The sequence below is a fragment of the Plutella xylostella genome, chromosome 25 (genome assembly GCF_932276165.1).
Source record: "Plutella xylostella chromosome 25, ilPluXylo3.1, whole genome shotgun sequence".
Lineage (NCBI taxonomy): Eukaryota > Metazoa > Arthropoda > Insecta > Lepidoptera > Plutellidae > Plutella > Plutella xylostella.
This window is the reverse complement of record NC_064005.1, coordinates 6,158,164-6,182,541: the sequence shown is the minus strand read 5'-3', so window position 1 is coordinate 6,182,541 and position 24,378 is coordinate 6,158,164. Positions and strand designations below refer to the sequence as shown.

Below are 24,378 nucleotides of genomic sequence, written 5' to 3'. Positions count from 1 at the left end.
GTGGAGTACAGAAGATGGTTACTGGATGAAGTTTGTTCTAGTGACGTAAAGGTTTGTTTTGCGATGAATTTAGTAGGCATCTGATGATGATGAGTAACTAAGACCAATGACAAGAGTGTCGTTGCGCTCCTTGGTAGTGACCTATGTCCAGCAGTCCACTATTGGACAAATATTAGGTGATGATGGTCCAGCAGACCAAGGTAACTCACCGTATTGTACTCCAGACTGGTCCTCAGTGGTGTCGGCCTCAATGATCTGGTTGTCGAACCACATGTGGGCGACGGTCATCCGGTTCTGCGTGAGGGTTCCGGTCTTGTCAGAGCAGATGGTCGAGGTGGAGCCGAGGGTCTCCACGGCTTCCAGGTTCTTGACCAGGCAGTTCTTGGACGCCATCCGCTTGGCAGTGAGGGTCAGACATACGGTCACGGTGGCCAGTAAACCTTCGGGTACGTTCGCTACGATGATACCTGAAATGTTGGTGTGCGTGAGTGTTTTTGTTCTGTTTTGGAGTAGGCTCTAGACAAAGGTGGTAAGTTTTGTGATGTTGTTCTAGTTGATACAAAGATTTGTGAAATCACTGTTGATATATTGGAGATTTTGAATATATCGGAAAACTTGTTACATGATGTTTAAATACATAGCTTTTTAACCTGCAACCACTTACCAATAAGGAAGATGACAGCGTCCAGCCAGTGGTAGCCGAGGATGAAAGCGATGAGGAAGAAAGTGACTCCGAGGAACACGGCGACGCCGGTGATGAGGTGGATGAAGTGGTGGATCTCCTTGGCGATGGGCGTCTCTCCGGTGTCCAGACCCGACGCCAGACCGGCGATACGGCCCATCACCTGAAGGGGTTGGTTGTGTTAATTGGTTGGGTTTGGTTCTTGTTGTCATGAAGATTTTTGTGGACCAACAGGTCATCAATAGTGATCCATTGGTACAGATTTTAACTGATATGTTTGTATTTGACAGTTAGCATCATCATCATGTCTCAAGGGTGAAGACAATTTATGGGTTTTCCACCTATAATAACAAACTGTTAATGGATGGCAATATCTGAAACTCACGGTGTTGTCTCCACAGCAGATCACGATTCCCTTAGCGGTGCCCTCAACAGCGTTGGTAGAGAAGAAAGCCAGGTTCTTGGTCTCGAGCGGGTTCTCGTTGGTGAAGTCGGCGCCTCGGGATTGCGGCTCGGATTCTCCGGTCAAACTCGAGTTGTCCACCTTGAAGCCGCGGGATTCCACGATACGGATGTCAGCAGGGATACGGTCGCCAAATTTCACCTGGTGATGGTTGCGTTTGGTCAGTGACACTGTTATTTGTTGTGCGTATGTGGCGTAAAGTGATTGTTCGGTGAATGTAAGTTCTCTAAATTGGACTGGTTTTAAAGATGCTACGCATCCGCTGATTTATTTTGATGTAAAATGAAACAGGATATCCCATGATCATTGGTAAGATGGCGATTAATTGCGCTTTTTCAGTTTGAAGCTAGAGGAATCAATATAATCATATCAAACATATATTTTTACACTCGTAGTTAGACTAAACAGTACCCCTGCAACCTGCCTAAAACCTCACCTCAACAATGTCTCCAAGCACCAAGTCCTCGGCCCTGAGCGTCAGTTTCTCCCCCTCGCGGATGACGGTCGCAAACTGGGGCACCATGTTCTTGAAGGACTCCATGATCTTGGACGACTTGCTCTCCTGGTAGTACGAGAATATTCCGGTCACGATCACCACCGCCGCCAACACGATTCCGAGGTACAAGTTGTCGTCTGCTGGTTCTTCAACGGTACTCGCCTGGGGAGAGAAGGCTTTTGAAATGCGGACGTTGTTTGAAATTTGAATTTTAACTAGCGGCTTATTAGTTCATATTTTGATGGGTTTGGAGTATATTTTATATTGTTAAAGCTGATAGAGATGACTGGGAAAATAACAGAGTATGAAAAAGTTACAACTGTTAACAAAGCGATACAGCTTTAGGTCTTAACGAGGTAAGTTGGGAGTTAAGGTAGCACATAGATGGTCATGGAGATATCTCACCTGAATACCGTAGGCAATAAAGCAAAGTATAGCACCAATCCAAAGTAATAACGCGAATCCTCCAAACAGATTTTTACAAAACTTCACCCACTCGGGCGTCTGTTTGGGCGGCGTGAGCGCGTTTGGACCATCTCTTTCAAGGTTTTCTTTCGCTTTTGCGTGACTAAGGCCCTGGAAACAAATGTCAAATTAGCCTCAAATCTCTGGAGAATCACTGAAAGATATCAATAGATTATAGAGTACGCTATATTTAGGGTGCACTTACATTTTCTGGGTGTGTTTGAAATCTTTGGTAGAGTTCTTCGGGAGTTACTTTGTGGAAGTCAATGTCCAACTCTTGCTTGAGGTCATCTAAATCTCCTGGTTTCCGTTTTTTCGCGGGAGGCTTGCGGCGAGTCTGGAAACATTGCGAGTGCACACATTCATAGGTGGAAACGTAAAATTTCATAAGTAGTTTCACAGTAATCCAGGTTTTCTTGAGTTGATTATATTAACGTACTGCTGACGTATCGGGCCTTTAATGTCTTAGACATTTCTCTATAAATCTTATTTAAGGTAATCGGAAACCAAAAACTGGATGGGAATCACAAACATTTCATGCAGATTTCAAAAACGGCATCACCTCGTAACATAAAAAGTACATGCAGTATATGACAGTAATGATTGGCGATCCGTGCAATGTTGAATCACGCATCTGCCGCGCCGCTGTAGGTACAAATGAAATGAATGATGTAAATAAAAACCTTAAAGACTCCGTCTGCTGTTCGATTATCGTCCTTAACTGGCCCGATGGTGGCGACGCGATATGAGTCCGATCTGCCATGCTGGAAACACAACTAGGGGCTAGACACAGTCTACAGGCGACCCTAGGGGTCATGCAAAGGATATGGTGGTGAGGACAAACATATAGCATGAGGAAATGGAACCAGGAAACTGGAATTAATTTACACGAGCGGAATACGTCATGAAAGTCATGAGTAAAATAAGAGTGAACGGTAAAGTTATCATGCTGTATGCTTGTTTGAAACACGTAAGAATGAAAACACAGTAGCTGGATTTTGGATCAGTGCATTAATATGCAATATCACAGGAAGTTGCATGGTGTTGTACCAATAAATTGAATTTTATTCAAAATCCAGCTACAGTAAAAAACACAGAGATTTAAGAATCACACAAAATGCTTGAAAAAAATAAAGATCATAAAATGAGGAGCATTGCATAACAGGGATTGTGAATTTGTGACCATGAGATATTGCTTTCAAGTAACTACTGGATTAAATAATGCCAATAGGCATTGTTTGGGGCTAGCTTAATTATGGCTTCTATGCTCTAAACTTCTACAGTGATCACGCTAAAAAATAACTGTACACAGATACTGGTAGTGATTGGAGAATCGCCCCCCTCGCCTGCATTGTGTTCGCAATCAAACAGCGGTATAGTTACCGAGTAACCTTGCCAAAGAGCAAACAGTCCAGGGAGGGATCATCGGCTCAATGACATCAATTGATCTGAACTAGCGTGTGCGAACCTCAGACTGAACTAGTCCAGCGATGCATGACACCCGCACACATGTAGGTACGTGCCTATTGATCGACAAACATGCTTTTGTGCTACTTCAGATAATATGCTGTTGAATGATTTACGTGAATTTGGAGGTATCGATTTTCGTGACATTCAAGCGAATGCAGCACCAAAATGCAGGAGCTATAAGCCTCGGTTAACCTAGTAACCGACTGGCAGTGACGTCAGTGAAATATGTCGTGCATGCGTCGTGCAGCGGCGGTGGGAGTCCACACGAGCGCGTAAACACGGCAACAGTCGATAATTGACGAGCGGTCAACAACGGGCCTCATTAAACTCTGCACAGCTACTAAAATAGGATAAGGAAGAAGGCCGACCAATACGCGCTCCATTTCGCAAGGTCCATATTGACTGAAGGCCGTGTAATGGGTCGGTTCCTGTTGAATAAACGATTGGAAGGCCCTGCAAAGTTTTAATTGGCATTGCAATTAATTAAGGCGCGGACGGGACCCGTGAGAGGTGAAATATTCATAATGCGATGAGCACAAAGAGTGCAGGCGGCGCGGGCGGGCGGCGTTACGTAACCACGCGCATGCGCCGCGCCGCCTACCCCCGACCACAGCCTTCGATATAAATAGCTAACAGACAAGGTTGCCCCCCGCGTCCCAGCGACCGCATTTATAATCTCTATAAAGGTTAAACCGGAATAACTGATGGGAATCCAAGTGGAGTGGAATATAACAAGTGTCACTCGTAGGCCCGTGTCGAGGCGGGTTGTAATTGATGCGGTCGCGGGGCCTGACAGACAGACTTGTCGGATAAAATAAAAATGGCATTAGGACCGGGGGAAGTGGCCAATTGTGCCGTTAATAAAGCATTTATGAAGACACTTATCCACGATGAGCTCACGTCTAGGATGCTCTACTGTTCTTACATCTTCACTTCAAGAGGGGGATATTGTTTAAGAAATATACTGCGATATCAGTGCAAGCTATTTGATAGCGGGTACTCAAATATTATTTAGAATGAATACAGGTGAAGTGATCACTTGGGAACGATGTGAATATGAGTATGGAGTAGATAGCGTGAATTTCTAATAATAAAAGTGGTTGCGGTGTACTAATAATAGCCGTCCAAGGCGATTTTGCTGCCAAGCAATGTTTAGATTCAACTAAATGTGCTACACACTCCATAAACTAAGAGAACCAAGAATACTTTTTTTTTATTGAGAATTACAAATAGTAGTAAGTACTTTGTTACTGAGAAACTGGCTTAGAGGAAATCATTGGTCCCTCTGATCATTGGTTTCTCTGTAACGCTCTCAAAGTTGTAACTATATTAGGTAACCTGTAAGTCCTGTAACCTCATTATCTTATTGTAGGTTTTTATAATTCACCGAATTTCACGAAAACCGGACAGTTTTAGTAGTTGGACGTGCAAGCTATTTCCAAGCCGTCATAGGTCGTATGATGGTGGTGTGCATAGATACTGTATTTGGTTATCAACCAATTTTTCATCAATCAATCAACTTCGGATAATAGGCATACCATAGAAAAAGAATATTTTGCAAGAAATATCCAATAAGTTCGGCGGAAATGTGATATAGAATTTTCTATTGCTATGCACCCTAAAAAATTATAATGAATGGTAACGCAATGGTTACTAAGTATCATTTTTTTTTCTCCCAACTTACAAGGAAAAGTTATAAGTATAAATAAGTTACGAATTTTATATTTATGACAAGCTTTTGTTAAACTTGTGAAAGTTTCATATTACGGTCTTGCTATGAAATTCTAAGACGAATTTCATAGCATAGAAAAAACTCTATTCTGGAGTGGCAGTATAGGAGAAGAATCTAGTTTGAGAAATTAAGAAAGCTATTATTGCAACATTTTCAAAAGTATTATTACTTTTGAAAATTGTGCGATAAACGATAAATATTAAGTAAGATAATAATGGTAATGTCCTCCTAGCCGAATTTCGACCACGGCGGCCAATCTCAACTGAGATCAGCCATCTACGCAAGAGTAGATTATAGTGCCCAAGTGTGTGCGCAGTACACAGGAGCACTCTCTGTTCCATCACTCTCATAGCCCAATGGGACGGATTGACCGACACGACTGGAGAGAGCTAGGCGCAGGACCGACTGCTTTACATGCCCATCCGACAGCATGGATCGTTTCACTGTTTCGGACATCAGGTGATCAGCCTTCTATGTCCTAACCAAACTCAGAACCACAATTTAGAAACACAAATTGATGGTCCCACCCGGGAATCGAACCCGGGACCTCTGGGTCATGAAGCGAAGCTTCTACCACTAGACCACAGAGGCAGTTAAGTAAGATAAAGAGCGTACTTGAGAAAGTCAAAATGTGGGTAAAATTTGGAATTTGTGATATATCAGGGGCAAGCTGCGGGGGTGATTAACGGTGGTGATGTTCTATATACATTTTATTCAGGAAAAATGATCCATCAAATGTAACTCGATTTTCTCAAAATCACTTGATACCAACACGTATTCTTAGTTCAAATTATTTGAATAGAGCTACAGAAAAATCTTCAAAGGTAATTTTAGAGAGAAAATAAGTGGAAAAAGATATGACGCACTGTCATTGTTTATATGATCAGCTGGTGGCGTTCCGAATCCGAATGTCGTCAGGGTATCGACCCGTCGGGACCAGGGATTCACTGTCACGGCCGTTTTAACCGCTTTATACCGAAATTTAGTGGTTACTATCGTAGTACAACACATGAGTATGAATGAGACAAACCTATTTATAACTCTAATGAGGATCCGCCACTGTCTCACATGCTATGTGGCGTGAGACCGCACGTGATGCCAAAATTATTTCACACAGTGCTGTTTCATTTGCAACTGTATTAATTAAGATTTAGCGTTGAAAGTTTTGTGACAAAAACCATGCGCTTATGTTATGCGGTTGTGAACACTTTATTTCTAAAATAAAATTTTGCATGATGTAAACGTGAGATAGAGTTCATTAGTCTACTTCACTAAACGGGATGCACTCTAAAAATGTTTGCATTAATTAAAATGAACATTGACAAAATATGCACTCACACGATAAGCGCAAGAGTTATGCAATGATAACCTTGCGGTTTAATTGCGTTATAATTATGTCAAAATTTGAGATAAATTATCCAGTTAGTGATTAACGGTGCTTTTAAATTCGACATATATTTGCGTTTTATGAATTACAATGAAAGTCACCATTAGTCTTCTCTATTTCTCCTGTTATATCAGATTTAATTTATTTTATATCCTCCGACGGCTTTGAAATTTGTAAAGAGATCTTTAAAAAACTTCGGAATAGTGGATGCAGCTGTACGAAGATGCTTACTCCGACCATTAACGTTCTACGTCTTATTCCATAATCACCCAGCCATATTTTTTTAAGTCCCCAAAAATGAGGACCAGTACTACTTCTTTGCCCCAAATCTTTAGGAAAATTCCTCAAGGAGCGCGCTCACTATCCTAATTGGTCCAAACCGGCGCGGAGGACAAAGGAAATACGAGGTAACAGCAATAAAGTGCCAACGCTGTATGCGATTTAAATGACATAATGACTAGGCAATTTTCTAATAAACCTTCGGGGCTCTTAGTGCAGAGTTGCCGCGGGGGGCGAGCGTGGCCACTTCCTCTAGGGCACTCGGAGGAATCCCGCCCGATCTAGGCTATTGAGATTTATGATGGATGGACTTGAAGGTCTGCCCGAGCTCGCTGCGCGCTCTAAGCTGTAGAGCTGACATGCCTGGAATATACTTGGCTGGGATGCTGGTGGCGATTTTCCAAAATGATGTCTTGGCAGTACTTCTGAGATTGCCTGATTTAGAATAAATTTGTCTTAGCTGATGGAATCGTCGAAGGAAATTATGTAATTTGGGAAAAGAAAGGGCCGGATTTTTTATGCTCACGTTTAACGCAATCTATGGTAAATTAGAGAAAGGGTTGATGAGGGATATGTGGGATGGAGTCAGCGGCTCGGCGGAGCGGCGGACCGGGCCGCGGCGACCGCGCGGACAGATCGATACGAGCCAAGTTACGCAACCCGCCGGCGCCGCGCCGCCACCGCGCTCCGACCGCTCCGCCGACTAGAACAACATCCATCCTGTGCATTTCCACTGCGTTATCCAACTAACTACACACTAGACTCTTCACTAGGTGCCAAACTACTAGATTTGCGCCAAGAATGAATATGACCGCATGAGAGTGCAAGCGACGAGCACCTACTGATTCTTTGGAATGTGCAATTGTACAGGCTGCTCGAGTTATTGCGATCTACAGCGGATGAGTGAGGACAAAGAGAAAGGACGGCACAGGCACTGACACAGCCGGCGTTCACACTCACTGCACGGCACCGCACTCGCTCCGCTACGCACCCTAAGGGCAAGCACTACTCAAACTGCACCGCACTCACCTCGCCCATTGTGGCTAGTCTTTATTCAAAAGGCGGATAAAAGGAACGAGCCGCCTCTGTGTCTCGCCTGGGTCCCTCTAGCGTGCTCGGGTCGTCGCTAGTTCTGCAACAACGACGGGAACCTTTACGGCTTCCTTCCAACGAAAAACTTAAAAGGTGTGCGCTTCTTCCTCGTCGAGTCTGGTGTCGGCACTGGGGCTATGTCATCGTGGTACGGAACTGAACCCGGTATGAGGTGGTGAGCGCGGGGCGGACGCGACGACGCTTGCTGGCCTGGTCCGGGCGGCGACTGACGGCGGGGCCGGCGCGTATCGAGCCGGCGGCGCACTGACGTCACACTGCGTCACGACGCCAGCGCCGCCGCCGCCGCCGCGCGCAGCCGCGCCCCGCCCGCGCCCCCCGGCCCGCCCGCACCCTGCTCCACCACGCAGCCTACCGTCATGTCCCTCCTATCCCATTTTCCGACTTTTCTACATCTTTAAATTTAATACCACTCAGTAGCCTTCAATAAATGTCTGTCGCCTCGAGGAGGCTCTAAATACATTTTTATGAGGCACTTGTTCGAAGGGCGGCGGTGACGGGGCGGGCGGAAAGCCACGTAGTGATTTATCCGTCGCGATCTATCCTCATTACGCTAAGGCTTTTAGGATATAAAGCATATGGTGCTTTATGAAGTTCATTGTTTGTTTTACGTACATAATCTTAGACTGAGACGAATGGTCATTTACGCGGCGAAACTGACGGTTTTATTGCATTTTTGAGGAGAAATAAAGCAGTTTACGACCGAAGTTACTTTAAACAATCTAGTCTACGGGCGGTGACTTCCTTACTGCTGCCAACCTGTTAAATACCCTCGTATTATCTATTAAGGTAAAGTGCAAATCAGCGTCTTTGTTATTTCTTTATGTTTAAAGCGGCGGCGGCGGAACGCGAATAATTTACCGAATTCAGGGTCAGGGTCCGCCCACGGCTGCCTGCCGTCGGGGCGATCGACACCAAAATAACGATTATTTCATAAACACATCAGCCTTCATGAGGTTACTGGAGCAAGCGGTTTCTAAGCAAATAACCGAAGGAATAAATCTCTAGATTGAGTTTATAAACACAAGGTTAGAAGAGTTTACGCTGCTGAAACGCCTAGTACATTTGAACAGTATAAAATGTTAAAATTCAGATATACTCGTAGTATGTACCTAGGTATAGATCGATATACAAATCCACCCGGCGCGGCGGTATTCTAATAGCATAGTTTATGGTGAGTGAGCGGTATTCCCGCAGTTGTATTCGCATAAAAATGATTTTACGTGTCCTATATACCTACAGGGTGATTGGTAAGATGATGTATTCCTTTAAATGGGTTTGCACAACACATAGGAAAATCCTTCAAATTTGTACTTGCTGGGACGCTGAAAATTATTATTACATGTTATTTATAATCATAACTAATTAAATTATACATTGCGTGGCTCGCCACATAAAACATAATATCCGAACCACAACTCTGTCACAGTAATTACCCCTAATTGTTTTTGTTATTTTTCAGCTATCGTGATAAAAAATAACGTGTGAAATTGTGTTATAAAACTTATGATTGTGTAATACACATGTATAATGTATAAAGCCCACTTGTTGAGGAAAACATTTACTTGTCAAAGTAGTGGTAACGTATCGCGCTAACGTTACAGTTTTCTTGTTAGTTAACAAAACTAAAGTTGATTTCATTCCGTACACATGATCCATCACTCGCTACGCTATTCCATCCGAGAGTTTCTTGGATAAATAGAAGTAGGTAAACCTATCCCTTTTCGAAGGGTTACTGTTCCAACGATTAATCTTAACGTGTAAAATGGAATTAATCATAGTTTTCTTAGGACTGTTAGACATAAGACGACGAGTATTGTTTATTTGTAATTTGTGCACGACTCACAATAAGTTTTTTTCCCTACACATAGGATAAACTATGTCTATACTTCTATACATGATTTTAAAATAGAAGTGCGACAGCCATATTTGTTCGGTATTGATTTAGCAAACGCCATTCGACGAATAGTACAACACTCCTCGTAAAGTATGTAAACTCTTGAATCGCTCTCAAATTAGAATCGATTCCAATTTCGTAACGAATACGAGTACTACTCGGTAAACAACAATAATTACTATTTGAACGCTTGATTGACGAGCGAATGGGATTCTCGTTAATATTAGGGATCGGTTTATATTGGAACTAGAGTAGGAGTTTGTAATCCTGTACGTTGATGTACACGGAACCATTTGATTAAATAAACTCATCAATGTCAGTCACATACAAATCTGGTGTACAAGAGTATAGGTACATAGAGTTCTCCCAGAAAAAAATATGTAAGTAATATTAAACATGGGGATTTTATATATTTATGGATACGATTTTTAGAGACACCAGCCCGTCTAGTACAGGTTTGATAGTATATCGAAAACTATAAAAGTTTACGTTTTCTCGCATACAAAGTGGCTCCTCTAGTGGAAACTATCATCAACTGCTTGTGACAGATAATGTATACAGATGACAAAAGCAAACCTAAACTTTTTTCGTTTTAAAAAATTGCAAAACCCGTACTAGACGTTCGGATAATTTTAACCATCGGTAAATAAAATAGAACCATGTCTTTATTTCTAAGATTCTGAGTGATGTTGCTATTAAATAACAGAGATATACGAATGGGGCGTTAAACTTTTTTCACCCGTTGCAGAGGTTAAAATAAGTTGCTATTTAGGTTGCGGGAAAATAGGGCTAAATGGCTAAACTGTTGGAGAATTAAGTTTCGAGCGACAAATTCGCTCATGCATGTTTAACAAGAACACAGCGCCAAGACGATTAACCTTAAAATTTTCCATGAATAATCCAGGAGGCTAAATTTCTGTACTTTGTAGTCATTAAAAGTTCCTGCCTCTTTATTGTTGCATTTTGTAAACTCTCTGCCCCTAAAGGTTTCTTGCTAAAATCTGGAGGTAATTCAAAAGTACCGTCAAAGAAAAAAGCTGAATTATTTATTTGGGATATTTTTTTATCATGACCAAATATTTCAGTTGTATTTTATCTTAATACTTTAGATTTAGGGCTGATTTTTCAATAGTCAGATAAAAGTTATCTGTGGAATAATTCTGATGCTGTCACATCTGAATGTTTGTATTAGACAGTGACAGCAACAGTTTTATTCTTCAAATAACATTTATCTGACCATTGAAAAATCAGCCCTTATTCATATACATAGTTATTCTGGGGTGGGTATTTTCCAAATCGATTCGGCGGAGCCCTTCCAAACCTTTTTTGCTTGACTATTATAAGGTCAAAGGTCAGAGGCGATCCAGAGGGAGTAATCCAGCGATTATCAGCGAACGATCCTACTCAATCACTTCTTCTACAGGATGTTGCAAAAAGGGTATACTAAGCCGAAACCTACATGTGCAGCATGGTATATCTAAGCCCGAAACTGAAATCAGAATTTCAAAATTCGCGAAAAAAAATATCCTTAGATATACCATGCTGCACATGTAGGTTTCGGCTTAGTATACCTACCCTTTTTGCAACACCCTGTATAGTAATGGTAAGGATATAGTTTTACGTCAAGCATTCCTACATTTATATAGCAGAAATCAACAAAGAAAAACCATTCTTAAGATTCTATTCGCCTGAAGTTTCATAAACATTCGTAGGCACAGTTGAGAACAACTCCCCGTAGTTACATAACCGTTGTGTGTAATAGCAGGGTGAGGCCAACCGTTAGCTTTGCTACGTTTATGCAAAGTAAATGCATAATTACGAACATATACAAATACATTTAGATAAAGCCTTAAGGGACTGTCTGACTGACGTGTGTTACACATTTCACTCTTATTACAAAGAATGTAGGGTGCAATGTTAACAGTCAGGTGCCCGGTAATTTCCGGTACTTGACGTTGCCAACCCTCCTCGACACATCGTGATACCCACGTTTAGATATATCGAAGTGTTTCATTATTGCTTCTTTCGACGGTTCCAGGGAATTCGTCGAAGAGTGCCCTTCTAGTTTCATGCTCGAGCCTGCCCTCAAAAGCCTCGGTTAATAGTTTATGTAGCAGAAATTCGAATAGATATTTTCGAAACTAAATTCAAGAGCTTTTACAAACTCACGCTGACCTTTCAAGCGGGGCAATTTGAAGCGGACTGTAACTCAAACATTACAACTGCAATATTCGCTGAATTTTTACAGTCACTTCAAAGTTAGTCTGTTGAATTTGAAGCGGTTGAGCGTAGTGGTTGGTGGGCGATTCTGCAGTTCACCGGCCTGTTCCGCAGCCGCCCGGGGGTCTATTCAACCCCGTCCTATGTCCGAATAGTGGAATAAAAACTTGCTGACTTTTCAATTCCCACGTCTGTCGTGCCTCGATGACTCGCTCGCCTCAGTCCGTATATTTCAGAGTTCCCGTCAGCCCGGGCTAGGCAGAAACGTTAAACAAAAGATTTTTCTCTACATTGTTTGCTCCCCGCTCATTGTTTACGATTCTACATTTTCGTTCCGGCGTTGAAATTGCTGTTATTCGTCGCTTTTCCAGTTGGCTGAAAACGGAGGCAACTAAAAAATATTTTACTTTGCATTTACGGTTTTCATCATCACCCCTCTACAGCATAACGCCAGGAGTTAAACTGCAAGTAACGAACCGTGTACTCGCAGTTTGCGATATATGGGCTCCATGAGCAGAGGAGAGGAATCCTCTAGAGATTTTGAAAAAGAAAATGGAGTTTTCTATCTCTAGCAGTTTAAATACGACATGCAGCCTAGCATCGGGTAGTCAGCGACTGACGCTAATCCTGCCCTGATGGTTGTCAGAAATTAATAAGATGTACTAAGCACAGACAACGTGCTTTACTCACACGAACCACCCTCTGGTCCCAGCACATAAAGTACTTAAAGTAACAGCACAATCAATCTCTACGTGCCCATATCAGGCAGCCGCTATCAGCAAACGAGGTGCTCAATTAGAAAAAGATTTTAGTGAAATGAGGGCAATTAGAGGGATTGGCCAGAGCGTGACGGATGCGCGGGACGAGCGCGGGATTACGTAAAAAGCGATCCTCGCATCAACCAGCGGTCGATACGCCGCGTGTCACGTGTCGCGGGCTGCGGCCAGGACGCCCGGCATAGGTTAGTTACACAGATACCGCCACATCTATAACCAGCTGAGCGATCGCCCGCCACCCCTCCTTCCCGTTTTCGCTTTATAGCTCTCCCCCAAATTACTGAAAGCTGCTATAAATTAAAAGAATATAAAACTATATGGTGCAATACGAGGCTGGCTACTTTTTCCCCCGGCCCGTAAAACTTTGATGGCTCAATACCAACATTAACAGCGGTACGCAATTACGCACCTATTTCAGGCTTGTGTAAATTCACTAATGACATTTACAGCGAAGAAAAGTATTCCAAACAGTAGCCAGACAAAGAGATTTAAAGACGTGATAATTCAGCAGTTAGGGCCGGCCACAATGTATTATGTAAGGCATTAGTATCTAGAGTGGGGCCAGCGGGCCATTCCTTCGGTGGAGGAGCGCCTGATATGAAAATTGGCGGCGGGGTGGCGCGGGGGGCGGGCGGGGTGCACGAAGGCTCTATTTGGGTCACCCGGGGCGTCATCCGATCAATAGCCGGCGGCGCGCGCCGCTCCCCGTCCCGCTCGCTCGGTTACCTAACGTCTCACACTCTGCCGGCATTCATTATTACCATAATCATATCATACATGAGCTTTTTAACACTGCTAACAACCCTCTCATTGTTTGCGTACCCTTATCCCTTTCGGATTTGTTTAAACAAAGACGTATGCATAGAACTGCTGATTTCGGGTATCGAAATTTGCCGTCTCGCTGTTTTTCGTTACGTAACATTCAAGCAAAAGACATAACAGTAACTCGTGCAGAGCGCGGCGCCGTCGTTCACGACATAATATAAAGTCGATAGTTTCTATGCAATAGTCTCTACTACGGAATACTTATATCTGTGGTTCGTCGTAATACAAGCGCTCCCGTATATACGCTTAGCCTGTTCGTAGTCCGCTTACGCTCGCGCTCGACGACTCGGAGTGATGTATGAGGGTAATAAATTGCTAGTCAGCGCTATCCGAGAGGCTCGTATTTAAAAAGCGCTGAAAGATCATAATGAGGCTTCCCAGAGGAGCTCGAGTGGCGTACGTATATTACATGAGGCGCGTGTCGATGGGACGCCGACGGTGAATGCTAACAAGGTAGAATGTGGTAAGAGTGCCGTGCATGCAAGCGCCGCCGACTGAAGACTCCGAGACGTCACGTTTCAAGGCCACCACGTCACTAATATCCCCTGGGACCTTGTCTAATACGGCGCGTGCGGTTCAATTTTCCATTCATATACATAATACTGAAGTGCATAATTTAATGAAAGGAACGGCGACATGCCGCAACATTAGCATAGTCCTGGAAACTGGCCGAGTTACCAATCCCGGACATTTGCATCTTAACTGAATCGAGTTGGGCAAAGTTTTTACATTACGCTATGTGCTCACGTCTGCCGGCAAAAAAGTTTGCGTGCGAAAAGATATTCACGCATAATTTTATTCCTTGATGGTATTGTGAATAAAGGAATTTATTTATTACAAAATTCTGTGGACGAGAAATTGTGAAATTCTAACTAGACGCTGCCAGTTCTTGCTTGCGGATCTACAATTAAAATATCATAATTAAAGGGATCATTTTATCCGAGAGAAATAAAGGAGACTACCGAGAATTTGCATTTATAAAGCCATCTCTTTGAAAGACAAACTATAAAGTGGCGACGGCGAAGTTATGAAATATTCCCCTCGACAATGCAATCCGTCTTTGAAAGCTTCGGGCGGCGAGAGGGAACTCTTGCAAAACTGTTGTTGTAGCGGAGTGAGCTCCAGGTCCGTAAGAAACGCTGTGTGTGCTATAAATCATCTATTGTTAGATGAAGGCACCTAGACCGCAATCCACGCGTTAGAAATAACCGGAAAGTATATACCGCGTCGGAATAGAAGGTAACTGCCCACTGTGCCAAAACTTGTCCATAAAACTGCTCAACTTATTATTGTAAACAGCAACACTTTACAAACAATTTCCCGGGAAACTCTGCCAGTTATTCTGGCGTTCCGCGGACATTATTAAGTCGTAGTCATGCTTTTACTGTATCTCAATTGTACGTCCTACATTAATTAAATTGGAGCCGTGTAAGGAGACCTAACCTGTGCGCCATGCCAAGTTACCGAATTAATAGTTAGAAGAGGGTTTTAATACTAATTGCTTCAGTGGGGGCGAAGTTTTTTACTTCTCTTTCAGTGGTGTACTCTCAATAATGAGGAAGCGACGAAGTGGAATCTCGAGCACGTCTCGCGAGCTCGGACACAATGCAATAGCTTGCCTTGCGAAGTGCCCAATAAAAAGACTCGACAAACTACACTCAACTAGGGTGACACTGGGGTTTGCTACGAAATTGAAATTCCGCATCAGAATTACGCAGCATTCAATTTGTATCTGCATAATCGTCCCAATTACCTCCGACTGATCGCAGAGCATTTCGATTTTGTCTTTCAAACGAGGCGTACGGTTCGCAGCCGCGCGACAAATTTCCATATTTAAAGTCCCATTATTATTTCCTTGTCCTTTATTCACCCGCATCACCTGCGAGAGCGGACAGAGGTCACAAAGGGAGAGAATAAATGAGCTCCCCTAGAATACTAATATCTGACCTTATTAGTAAAACATTCTTTGTATAGACGTGCAGGTAGAACGAGAATAGATTCCAAATGTCAAAGGTGAAACCGCGTCCTTCGGAGTTTTCCTTTCGAGGAAGCGCGCAGGGATATTTTCATCACAAATGGAGTACTTTTAATAAAGACCTGAGCATCTTCTATAGAAATCCATTAGGTTCGTACATAATAGGGATTATTGTGTATAAGAAACATTTCCTTCATGTGCGAGGTCGGGCTCGCTGCTAGGAGGATCTGCGGCTTGCAATCGATATGTTACCAGTGAAGCTGCTATATCGGTGTCTCGGCGCCCGTGCCTCACATCCATGGCTTGCCCTAGGTATATGTGTAATAATCAATACTGGAATTTCTTACAAGTCAATGCAAGGCATGGATAAAATTGTGAGTTCTTATTTAAACCCGAGACTCTACATGTTAAAACCAGTAAAGTTTATATGCTTATAAGGTGTCAATTTTATGTCGCGAATTTCCTAAATTTGTATAACAAAGTAGTTCAGCATTCAAAATTACCCCTGTGAGTCACTCCCTTTCGTCTTACCATACCGATTTATGAGCACCTGTATATGTATATATTATTCGCGAGTGCCTATCGACTCCTGGCACGCTTATTGCTCCTGATTCGGGCACTAATACCTCTGCTCACCTCGGCGCCGCGAGGTCAGAGCAAATAAGCCGAGTCGACTCAATTTCCGATATTAGATTTGCCTGCAAGCGAAGTGGGACGACGGTATTCCGCCAGACCGTTTTATCTTCAGGAAGTTCAGTTAAAGCGGCATATTCCTAACCAATTCTTTCATTTAATTCAAATCACTTGAGCTACCGTCGCCGTGTGTAGGTTTATACAACCGCTCTATAAGGATATCAAGTGTTACAGATTCATGAAATCTTCAGGTTTTAGCGGTGAAATCCCGTAAGCAACATGGAGGAAAATAAAATAAGGTTTGAAGAGGATTACACATCCAGGGACATCTCCAGATTGTCCGCTGCGAAATTAGAGCAAATATAAGGAGGTTATACGACAAAAGGGACAATAGAGTTAGCCGGGATTTTCCTCGCACAGTTCGTTAGACCAGCGGCGTCCAACCAGGTAACATATTCGTAACTATATTATTACCGTTTCAGTATATGAAGTAGGCATATTTGAAGTAAACAGGTCGAGAGTGTATACATGTATACGTCATCTCTGTTCCTACCTGCCCTCGGTTGAATCACTACGCTTTTCGTAGACTCGAAGGTTATTAAAATATGTACTAGAAATAAGATTTATAGTTCGCCGAAAAACGAATGTGCGGACTACATTTACATGAGTAAAAGATTCAAACGAAACGGAAGAGCCATGGCTTCAGAAATAATGTAAATATAATAAAAAATACAAATATGCTTCTTACAAACATACCGTCTATCATCTACGATACATAATAAAAGTATTGGAAAACTTCATATGAAGCGTAATATACATTGCGAGAAAAGTAATTTCAGTAGCTGCCGCTTTTGCCGTCTTTTGCGTATTATCAAATAAGAACCTTTATTATATTATTCGGAATCAAACGAATTCAAAGAAGAGAAAGTCTGAAAGGGATGCGCAGCAAATCCAACATCCGGGTTCTTTGAGAAATACGTTTAATATAACGTATCGAGAAATAATATTTGGAAAACAGTTTTTTGTATTATTCTGCATAAACTAGCCAAGCCGTACAAGTGCAACGAAATAAACAGAAAGCCACGACGGGCCCCGGGCGCGGCGGCGCGACCGCCGACTATGACATTTGAGAACCGCCGCGGTCGCAATGTTACATTTAAAGCGGATTACGGAGGGGGACTCTCCAACAAAACACAAAGCTTTTAAGCACCCCAATGCCCAGCAAAAATAGTTGTTTGTTCATAAACAACAACATTAAATCCTTTGAGAGTCCTTACAAAAACGAAACATAATAAGCCGGTGACCTAAATCTTGCAACAGCGCAGTGGCTAAAAGAGACAAAACGACATCTAATACAAACGACCGGCAAAAAGGCGACCTGCCTAATCCAGCAGTAACTCAGCAAATCACATGAGCAAGTATACGACTTGGGAGAATTGTGTGTCGTGGGTAATCCCTGCTAAGTCTTGTAAGTATAGTTGGTGTATAAATCTACCCCCGAGACATCGGCGACCGAGGCCGAGCATCTCGCGCTAAACGGGCTCCAGGGCTCCGGGGGTGTTACGTAAATCCCGCAGAGAGCGCTAAATGGGCGCGAGAATTACCGACTCTCGCATAATTCAATTATGAGCCCCGCGCGATGGTCTCAACATGATCCCTCAAACATTAGTGACAAATGTTATGTAATGGATTCGAATAATTTAAAGGCCATGGAGGTACTTGGATTAACAAACCATTTCTCTATATATTCCAACTACCCAATCTATCCTTGTTGCGAGAAAAGAACCAGTGGACGGCAACATTGGCACTAGCAGCCCTAGCAGGCAATCAGAGCGTGAAATTGAACCGGCGGATTATGTGGTCTGTAGCGGGCGGCAGTTTCCAGCTAGAAGCGGTACGCACCGGCGACGACCGCCAGGTCTTCCGCTCCTGACACACAACACATACGACAGGACCACTAACTTACAAGCTAATTCACCACATTTAAGATGTGACGTGTAGCATTGTAGGCTTTAATCAGGATGTCGAAAAAGAAAATGTATAACAGCGGTTAACGTTATGGTTGATACGATTTGAGCTGACCAGCAACTGTTCGAAGCGAGGAGATTACAAGTAAAAACGTTGCGTTTGTAAAACTTTAGGATTATTACGATTAGTCGTACTACTATGACGAATCCTTACGAGAGGGTTACACTGAAATTGCCGCAAGAATCCGTATAAGCGCACCGGAACTGGTCAAAGTCGTGTACTCTTTCCTGATTATTCTGTAATCCGAGAGCGACAGACAATTGGACGTGGGTGTGCCGTATGAATGAAATTCGCGCACGGGCATGTTCATGGCCACTGGATGCTACTATTGAAGACATAATATCATTGTAGAGATGAATGAGAATGGGCTAGATAAAATTAAACGGCAGGTTACGTACCTAGAACCAGTACCTAAGTCTACCTAAGTTTGTAGATATGTGCATATTATTATGTCATGTTACAGCCAGGACTGTAGCACCTCTTTTCATCGTCAGGATCCATAATGAAGAGGGCATAATTATATTTCTTCGCTGTGTAGTTTTAAGTATGTCGCGGAGTGCCAAGAGCGTTGGGAAATGAGATTTGCGGCCACAGTCGCCGACAGGAATTATTTTTTCTACAAGCCTTGCCGAGCTCTCGGGGGCTTTAAAAGAAAAATAGTCACAATTCTGCTGAAAGCTCTTCATTATAATCTCACGAGACTGATGAAAGGTTTCATATTCATTACGTAGCTTAAACTGGACAAATTTTTAATGAATTTTAGCTAGAAAAAGCGTATTTAACTTGGCTCTAGAATATTCCGGAACGTTTTACATCCGTTTCATTATGCAAGCGTACATTAGATATGTAGTAAAAACGTAGTGATTTACAGGTTTGGCGCTGTACCTTGGTTAACTGAACTTGTTAGTAAAAGATCAACGATGTTGAACATGGCACATGTCACTGTTTAATAAAAAGATTTAAAAAAAAATAACACCGGTTTGCTCGGGTCTTGGGTGTTATACGTATGCATGTTGTGGGATATCTAACCTGCCCATGGAGATTATGGCAATAACCCTGCTGTATCGAAGCAGGCAGGCCATTTCCTGCAGTGGGCTATTACTGGCTCTGCGTTTCCGTTTTAATACCTACATATGATATCTATAATTATATCCTAACTAACTATCTTGTCATATCAACCAAATGGTTGGAAATTTTGAAATTGTGGGTAATCTAGTTTTGGGTAGAAGGTACTTGTATCTGTATGACTCACGAAGGAAAAGACCTGTTAAGATTCGTTGTGAAGCCAGGTCAAATTGCGCCTATTAATTTATGCAACGACAAACACTATTAAACATTATGGAGCGGGTTACTTCCAGGCTCGAAACACGAGACTAGATCTCATCCTATCACATAAAAAAAACTGCATGGAAAAGTACTACATATATGAAGATCTGGACATACCAAGGCTGTTCTAATATGATGACACAACCACAATAGGTACTAGTAATGTTATGTGAAATGAAAATTCAGATCATGAAAAAGAATATAGGCACTATCTTCAGGACAAGAAAATTGCTTCTTAAGCATTTACAGTGCCACAAACTCATCTGTTATTTTATCTTGTGTTCTAATAACTTAGCAAAAAATCAAATGTCATTTTACTTTTAACATTTCCAAGACTAAAGCCCTGTTTCACATTGTCTGGTTAGTGGCTACCTTTGAGATAAAATATATGCTGTCACTCTCTGTTATTATTTTTTTGATAGTGACAGCATGTATTTTTAACCGACTTCAAATAAAGGAGCCTCCTCCTTCTCAATTCGTCGGGATCTTAAGAAATAAAAGGGAAAATTATTAATTATTTCTTACTTTTTAGTAATTTTTGAAGTCTGTTTTTATTTTTTTTAAATTATATTCCACAAGTAGCCACTAACCAGACATTGTGAAACAGGGCTTTAGGGTGACTTGCATAACAAAGTTAAATAAAATTCAATAGTTTGTCTCTTGCTCTGACAGTATAATGTCAGAGCAAGAGGTCATAGATTTAATTTTGATTAACTTTGTTATGCAAGACGCCCTTAGTCTTGGAAATGTTAAAAGTAAAATGAAGTAGCAAAAGTCACACAAAAACCGTGTATAATTTGCGTTGCACACAGCGCTTTGTGCGGCCGAAGGAAGCAATAAGGCGCTGAATGGCCGCACTCAAAGGAGTCCGCATTGAATCTAAAGTGCAGTGTGCGGTGCACTTCCATCTAGATTCTAGACTGAACTAATCCTTTGAATGCTAGAGTTCACACAATTTTACTGGGAACTATATAAATTTAGGATAACTTGAAGATGAAGGTTCATATTGTTTGTGTGTGCGGTATAAGAACTGATAAGAAAAGTCTTTATTCGGTGTCCAGCACCACTCACCAAAAGCGCACAATTATTATAGGTAACTAATAAATCCTAACTAATATTATAAATGCGAAAGTAACTGTGTCTGTCTGTCTGTCTGTCTGTCTGTCTGTCTGTCTGTTACTCTTTCACGCCAAAACTACTGAACGGATTTGAATGAAATTTGGTATACATACGGTCTAGACCCTGGGAAAGAACATAGGCTACTTTTTATCCCGGAATTCCCACGGGAAAACTTTTTAAGGCGAAGCGAAGCGCGCGGGAACAGCTAGTTACTTATAAAATTAATTACTGTGTAGTGAGACGTGGCTCTTGCTACTTGCTTAAAGGTTCTTGTACCGTCCTTTTATAAAAGATAAGTCAAACTTTCTTGTCAAGAACCAACTGTATTTCAGGCGCCACCACCTTTCTCTTTCATCGACATGGAAAATTACAAGACTAAGGGTCTGTTCCACAATGTCTGGTTAGTGGCTACCTGACGGATAAAATACATGCTGTCACTTTCTGTTATTATTTTTTAGACAGTGACAGCATGTATTTTATCCGACAGGTAGCGACTAACCAGACATTGTGGAACAGGGGCTAAATGTTACAATCTACAAATAAAACTTTTTTAGTTTTGTAAAGATATAAGCTACACGCTTACGTAAGTAGCCTATCACAAAGAAAAAAAAACATAAATACACCATTAAAAGATTCCTATAAATATATACAACATATACTTTGTAGTCTTGAAGATGCTTTCATAATAATTTTCTTCCACAAGATGGGTTATAAAATTGCCCGTAGTGTAGTCACAAAGTTTATTGCGTAGTCTGCAGTCGTATCTAGGGCATACGACGACGTCAATTGGTACCAAATCGATACAACTCGATCTATACATTGTTAAACTCCAGACGTAGTTTACTAGCGCGCAAAGTTCACCTCGATCGTCATAAAAAGGTTTATTTTCGCATAGTTTTTATTAGAAACCTGACTCCATTTTGAATGATCATAAGAGAAACTCTTTATTCCAGCAGGTCGGCGTTAGGGCGGTTTCAGACTAGCGTATTTTTCGGCGGATATGCGGTCGTTTCAGCATGTATACGAGCTTTAACGCGCGTCAACGATACATGGGCTTTCAAATACGAGCGTATAACACCACTGTTAGGTGAGCTTTTGCTGTGGGTAGAAGCGATACTTTAACGTTATTAAATAGCCTAAACTTTAAACCAGCAGAATTATCAGTATTAAAGAGATAGCCGAGTAGAGGCAAGCATCATTTTAGCCCCATTGTCTCGGAGTGCTCGCTGACCCTCGTCACTCGACTCTATTAGCGTCCCGAAGCGTCCAGAAACTTCGATCCGCCTTCAGACAATGTTAAGATGATACTGATAACTAAGTTTGTTGGTGGAGAGAAATTAAATGATTATGTCACTGGGCTCCGCTGATTTCAGTCAGGGTTTAAGAAGCTGTTTTTTTATATACGTACGTGGTACGATATTTATATAATTACTGATTTCTATGCACTTAAAAAAAGGCGGTATTGTATTATGCAAAATAAATCGTGAAACTGAATTCAAATAGTAACACGCAAACTCGATATTCAAGAACTTTTGATTAAAATTGCGCCCTCCCGGTCTTTTTTAATTAAGGCAACTGTATTTAACAAAAACTTTGTAAAATACTTGAGAGACGTAACCGGGCGAGCTGTGTTTCTCAAGTTCCAATTACAGAAGCCAGAGATAAACTCGGTTAGGAGTTGCAACTACGGCACTAGTTAAATTGTTAAAACCTTAATTTGTTACTCTGTTACACAGTTGCGGCACTAAGTTGCGCGGATGTTTCTTTTAGAACCCTCTCGGGACGTTCAACTTAAACGATAGCTTTTTTAATTGCTGCTTAATTTGTATAAATTGTAATTAGGTTACAGACAATGGAAGCATTTTATAGTACAAACTGTCTCCAATTTGCGTAAAGGGCAACGACTACAAATCTAAATGATGCTTGTTTTAATTGTTGTAGATAATAAGTAATTAGAATTATTCTATAATTATAAGAATAATAGATATACAGTCATAAAACAAAAAATCATATTTAGAGTAGGTGAGTGGCATAAAATTAAATAGGTTAAAGTTTCATGTTTTACGGGTACCTTTGTTCCAATGAGTCTATTGTAACAATTCAAATACATCGTGAATATTATCAGAAATTATTGAAACGAAACATTTTCAGCGCATTAACAATAGTCAGATGCACCCTACCAGTTCAAGTAAAATGTTAGATAATTTTATATTCAGTTTATTTTGTTAAACATGATTTTTATGTGACATTGCAGGCGACGAGCATTTCAAGCAAGCTTTACATGGCCTTAAAAGATTTTCCTGTGGAAATGCGTTTCTTAAGGTATGAACCTTTTTTTTCAATTAAGAATTTTAATCAGTAAAATAACATAACTTGCTCTTACGGAGAAGGAAAACATCGTACTTCCAGATTCTAGAAGTTTACTCTTAAATTCGGGCCTCGGAAAAACGAAATTCGAAAAAACCTAAAAGCACAAAATTCATAATAGTCCATCGCCATGGCTACAAACTTCATACCGATAATTACATATTATCTTTTGCTGCCAAGTAAGCTGAACCCATCATCCTCACAAAATTTGCCTGAAATCTTTACTTGCTTGGGTTCGCAAATAATCGTCCCCTGTTGACTGACATCAAACACATCCGTAGAAGCATACGGGGTGAGTTTGAGCTTGCCCCTATGTAATATCGGGGAATCAGCCGTAGCCTAGCTTAGAGCTTAGAGTTGCTTAAAGCTACACTGGGCGGTTGTGGATATTGTTTAGAAATACCGACAGAATGGATGTCTCCGATAGTACGCGTAGCTACTACGTCGTTGTACGGTTACTAACATTGTAAGAGGATTTACCGTTCACGGCACGCCAAGCATACGCCACACAGCCATCTCTACCACGACCTCAACATAATATAATTAATTACGCTTCCTTGTGTGTGTAACGAGAAATTTGCATCTCTTGCTAACTACCTCTATACTCTATACAGTATAGACTATACTACTAATGGAATAGAAACGGTGATCTAAGCACATAGTTCACACGGCAGTAAATAGAACAGACTAACGGCAGGAATGTATCTATTAAAAGATACGTGAACAGATATTTTCAGAACATACCAATAAAAAGGAAGATATGAAATGCTGATCTATCGTCTATTAGACTAGCTTTTTCCTGCGGGCCGCGTTTGCTACTGCGCTGATGATTTGCTATGGCTACGCGATTTATAGATTTGCATACATTTTGCTACTTCCGACTGACGACGAAGTAAGCGCTGACCGTTTTAGCTGTCAGTAATTCTGGACATGAATTTTAAATGAAAAGACACATAGATAGCCCTATCTAAACCCTATTCACCCTATGTGTAACATTTTAATTAACCGTGCTAAAGCCTTAATATGGGGCATATTGAAGGGGCTGTCGGATGTCAAAGCCGGTTGCTAACATCCGGCCTGTAATAAGACGGCAAAGCCCCGATATTCGATTAACGGCGGCACACTGCG

At 41.7% G+C, this 24,378-nt stretch overlaps 1 protein-coding gene across 12 annotated transcripts in view; it reads right to left on the bottom strand.

The window, feature by feature from the left end:
• Positions 1–24,378, bottom strand: part of LOC105380390 (sodium/potassium-transporting ATPase subunit alpha) — a 49,446-nt gene that overhangs the window by 10,430 nt on the left and 14,638 nt on the right. For 4 of the 12 annotated variants that reach the window (XR_007267769.1, XM_011549931.3, XM_011549930.3 and 1 more), the window contains exons 2-8: positions 2,790–2,870; positions 2,312–2,443; positions 2,047–2,217; positions 1,582–1,803; positions 1,068–1,286; positions 665–845; positions 210–467 (exon numbers count right to left, since the gene is read on the bottom strand). Coding sequence is in view for 11 of the 12 variants with exons in the window: in XM_011549931.3 (XP_011548233.3) it covers positions 210–467; positions 665–845; positions 1,068–1,286; positions 1,582–1,803; positions 2,047–2,217; positions 2,312–2,443; positions 2,790–2,870 (1,264 nt within the window). In the remaining variant the exon portion in view is untranslated. Of the gene's footprint in view, positions 1–209; positions 468–664; positions 846–1,067; positions 1,287–1,581; positions 1,804–2,046; positions 2,218–2,311; positions 2,444–2,789; positions 2,871–8,003; positions 8,313–24,378 lie in introns of those variants that run through there. The other 8 variants (XM_011549938.3, XM_048630262.1, XM_048630261.1 and 5 more) reach the window with 5 other exon arrangements.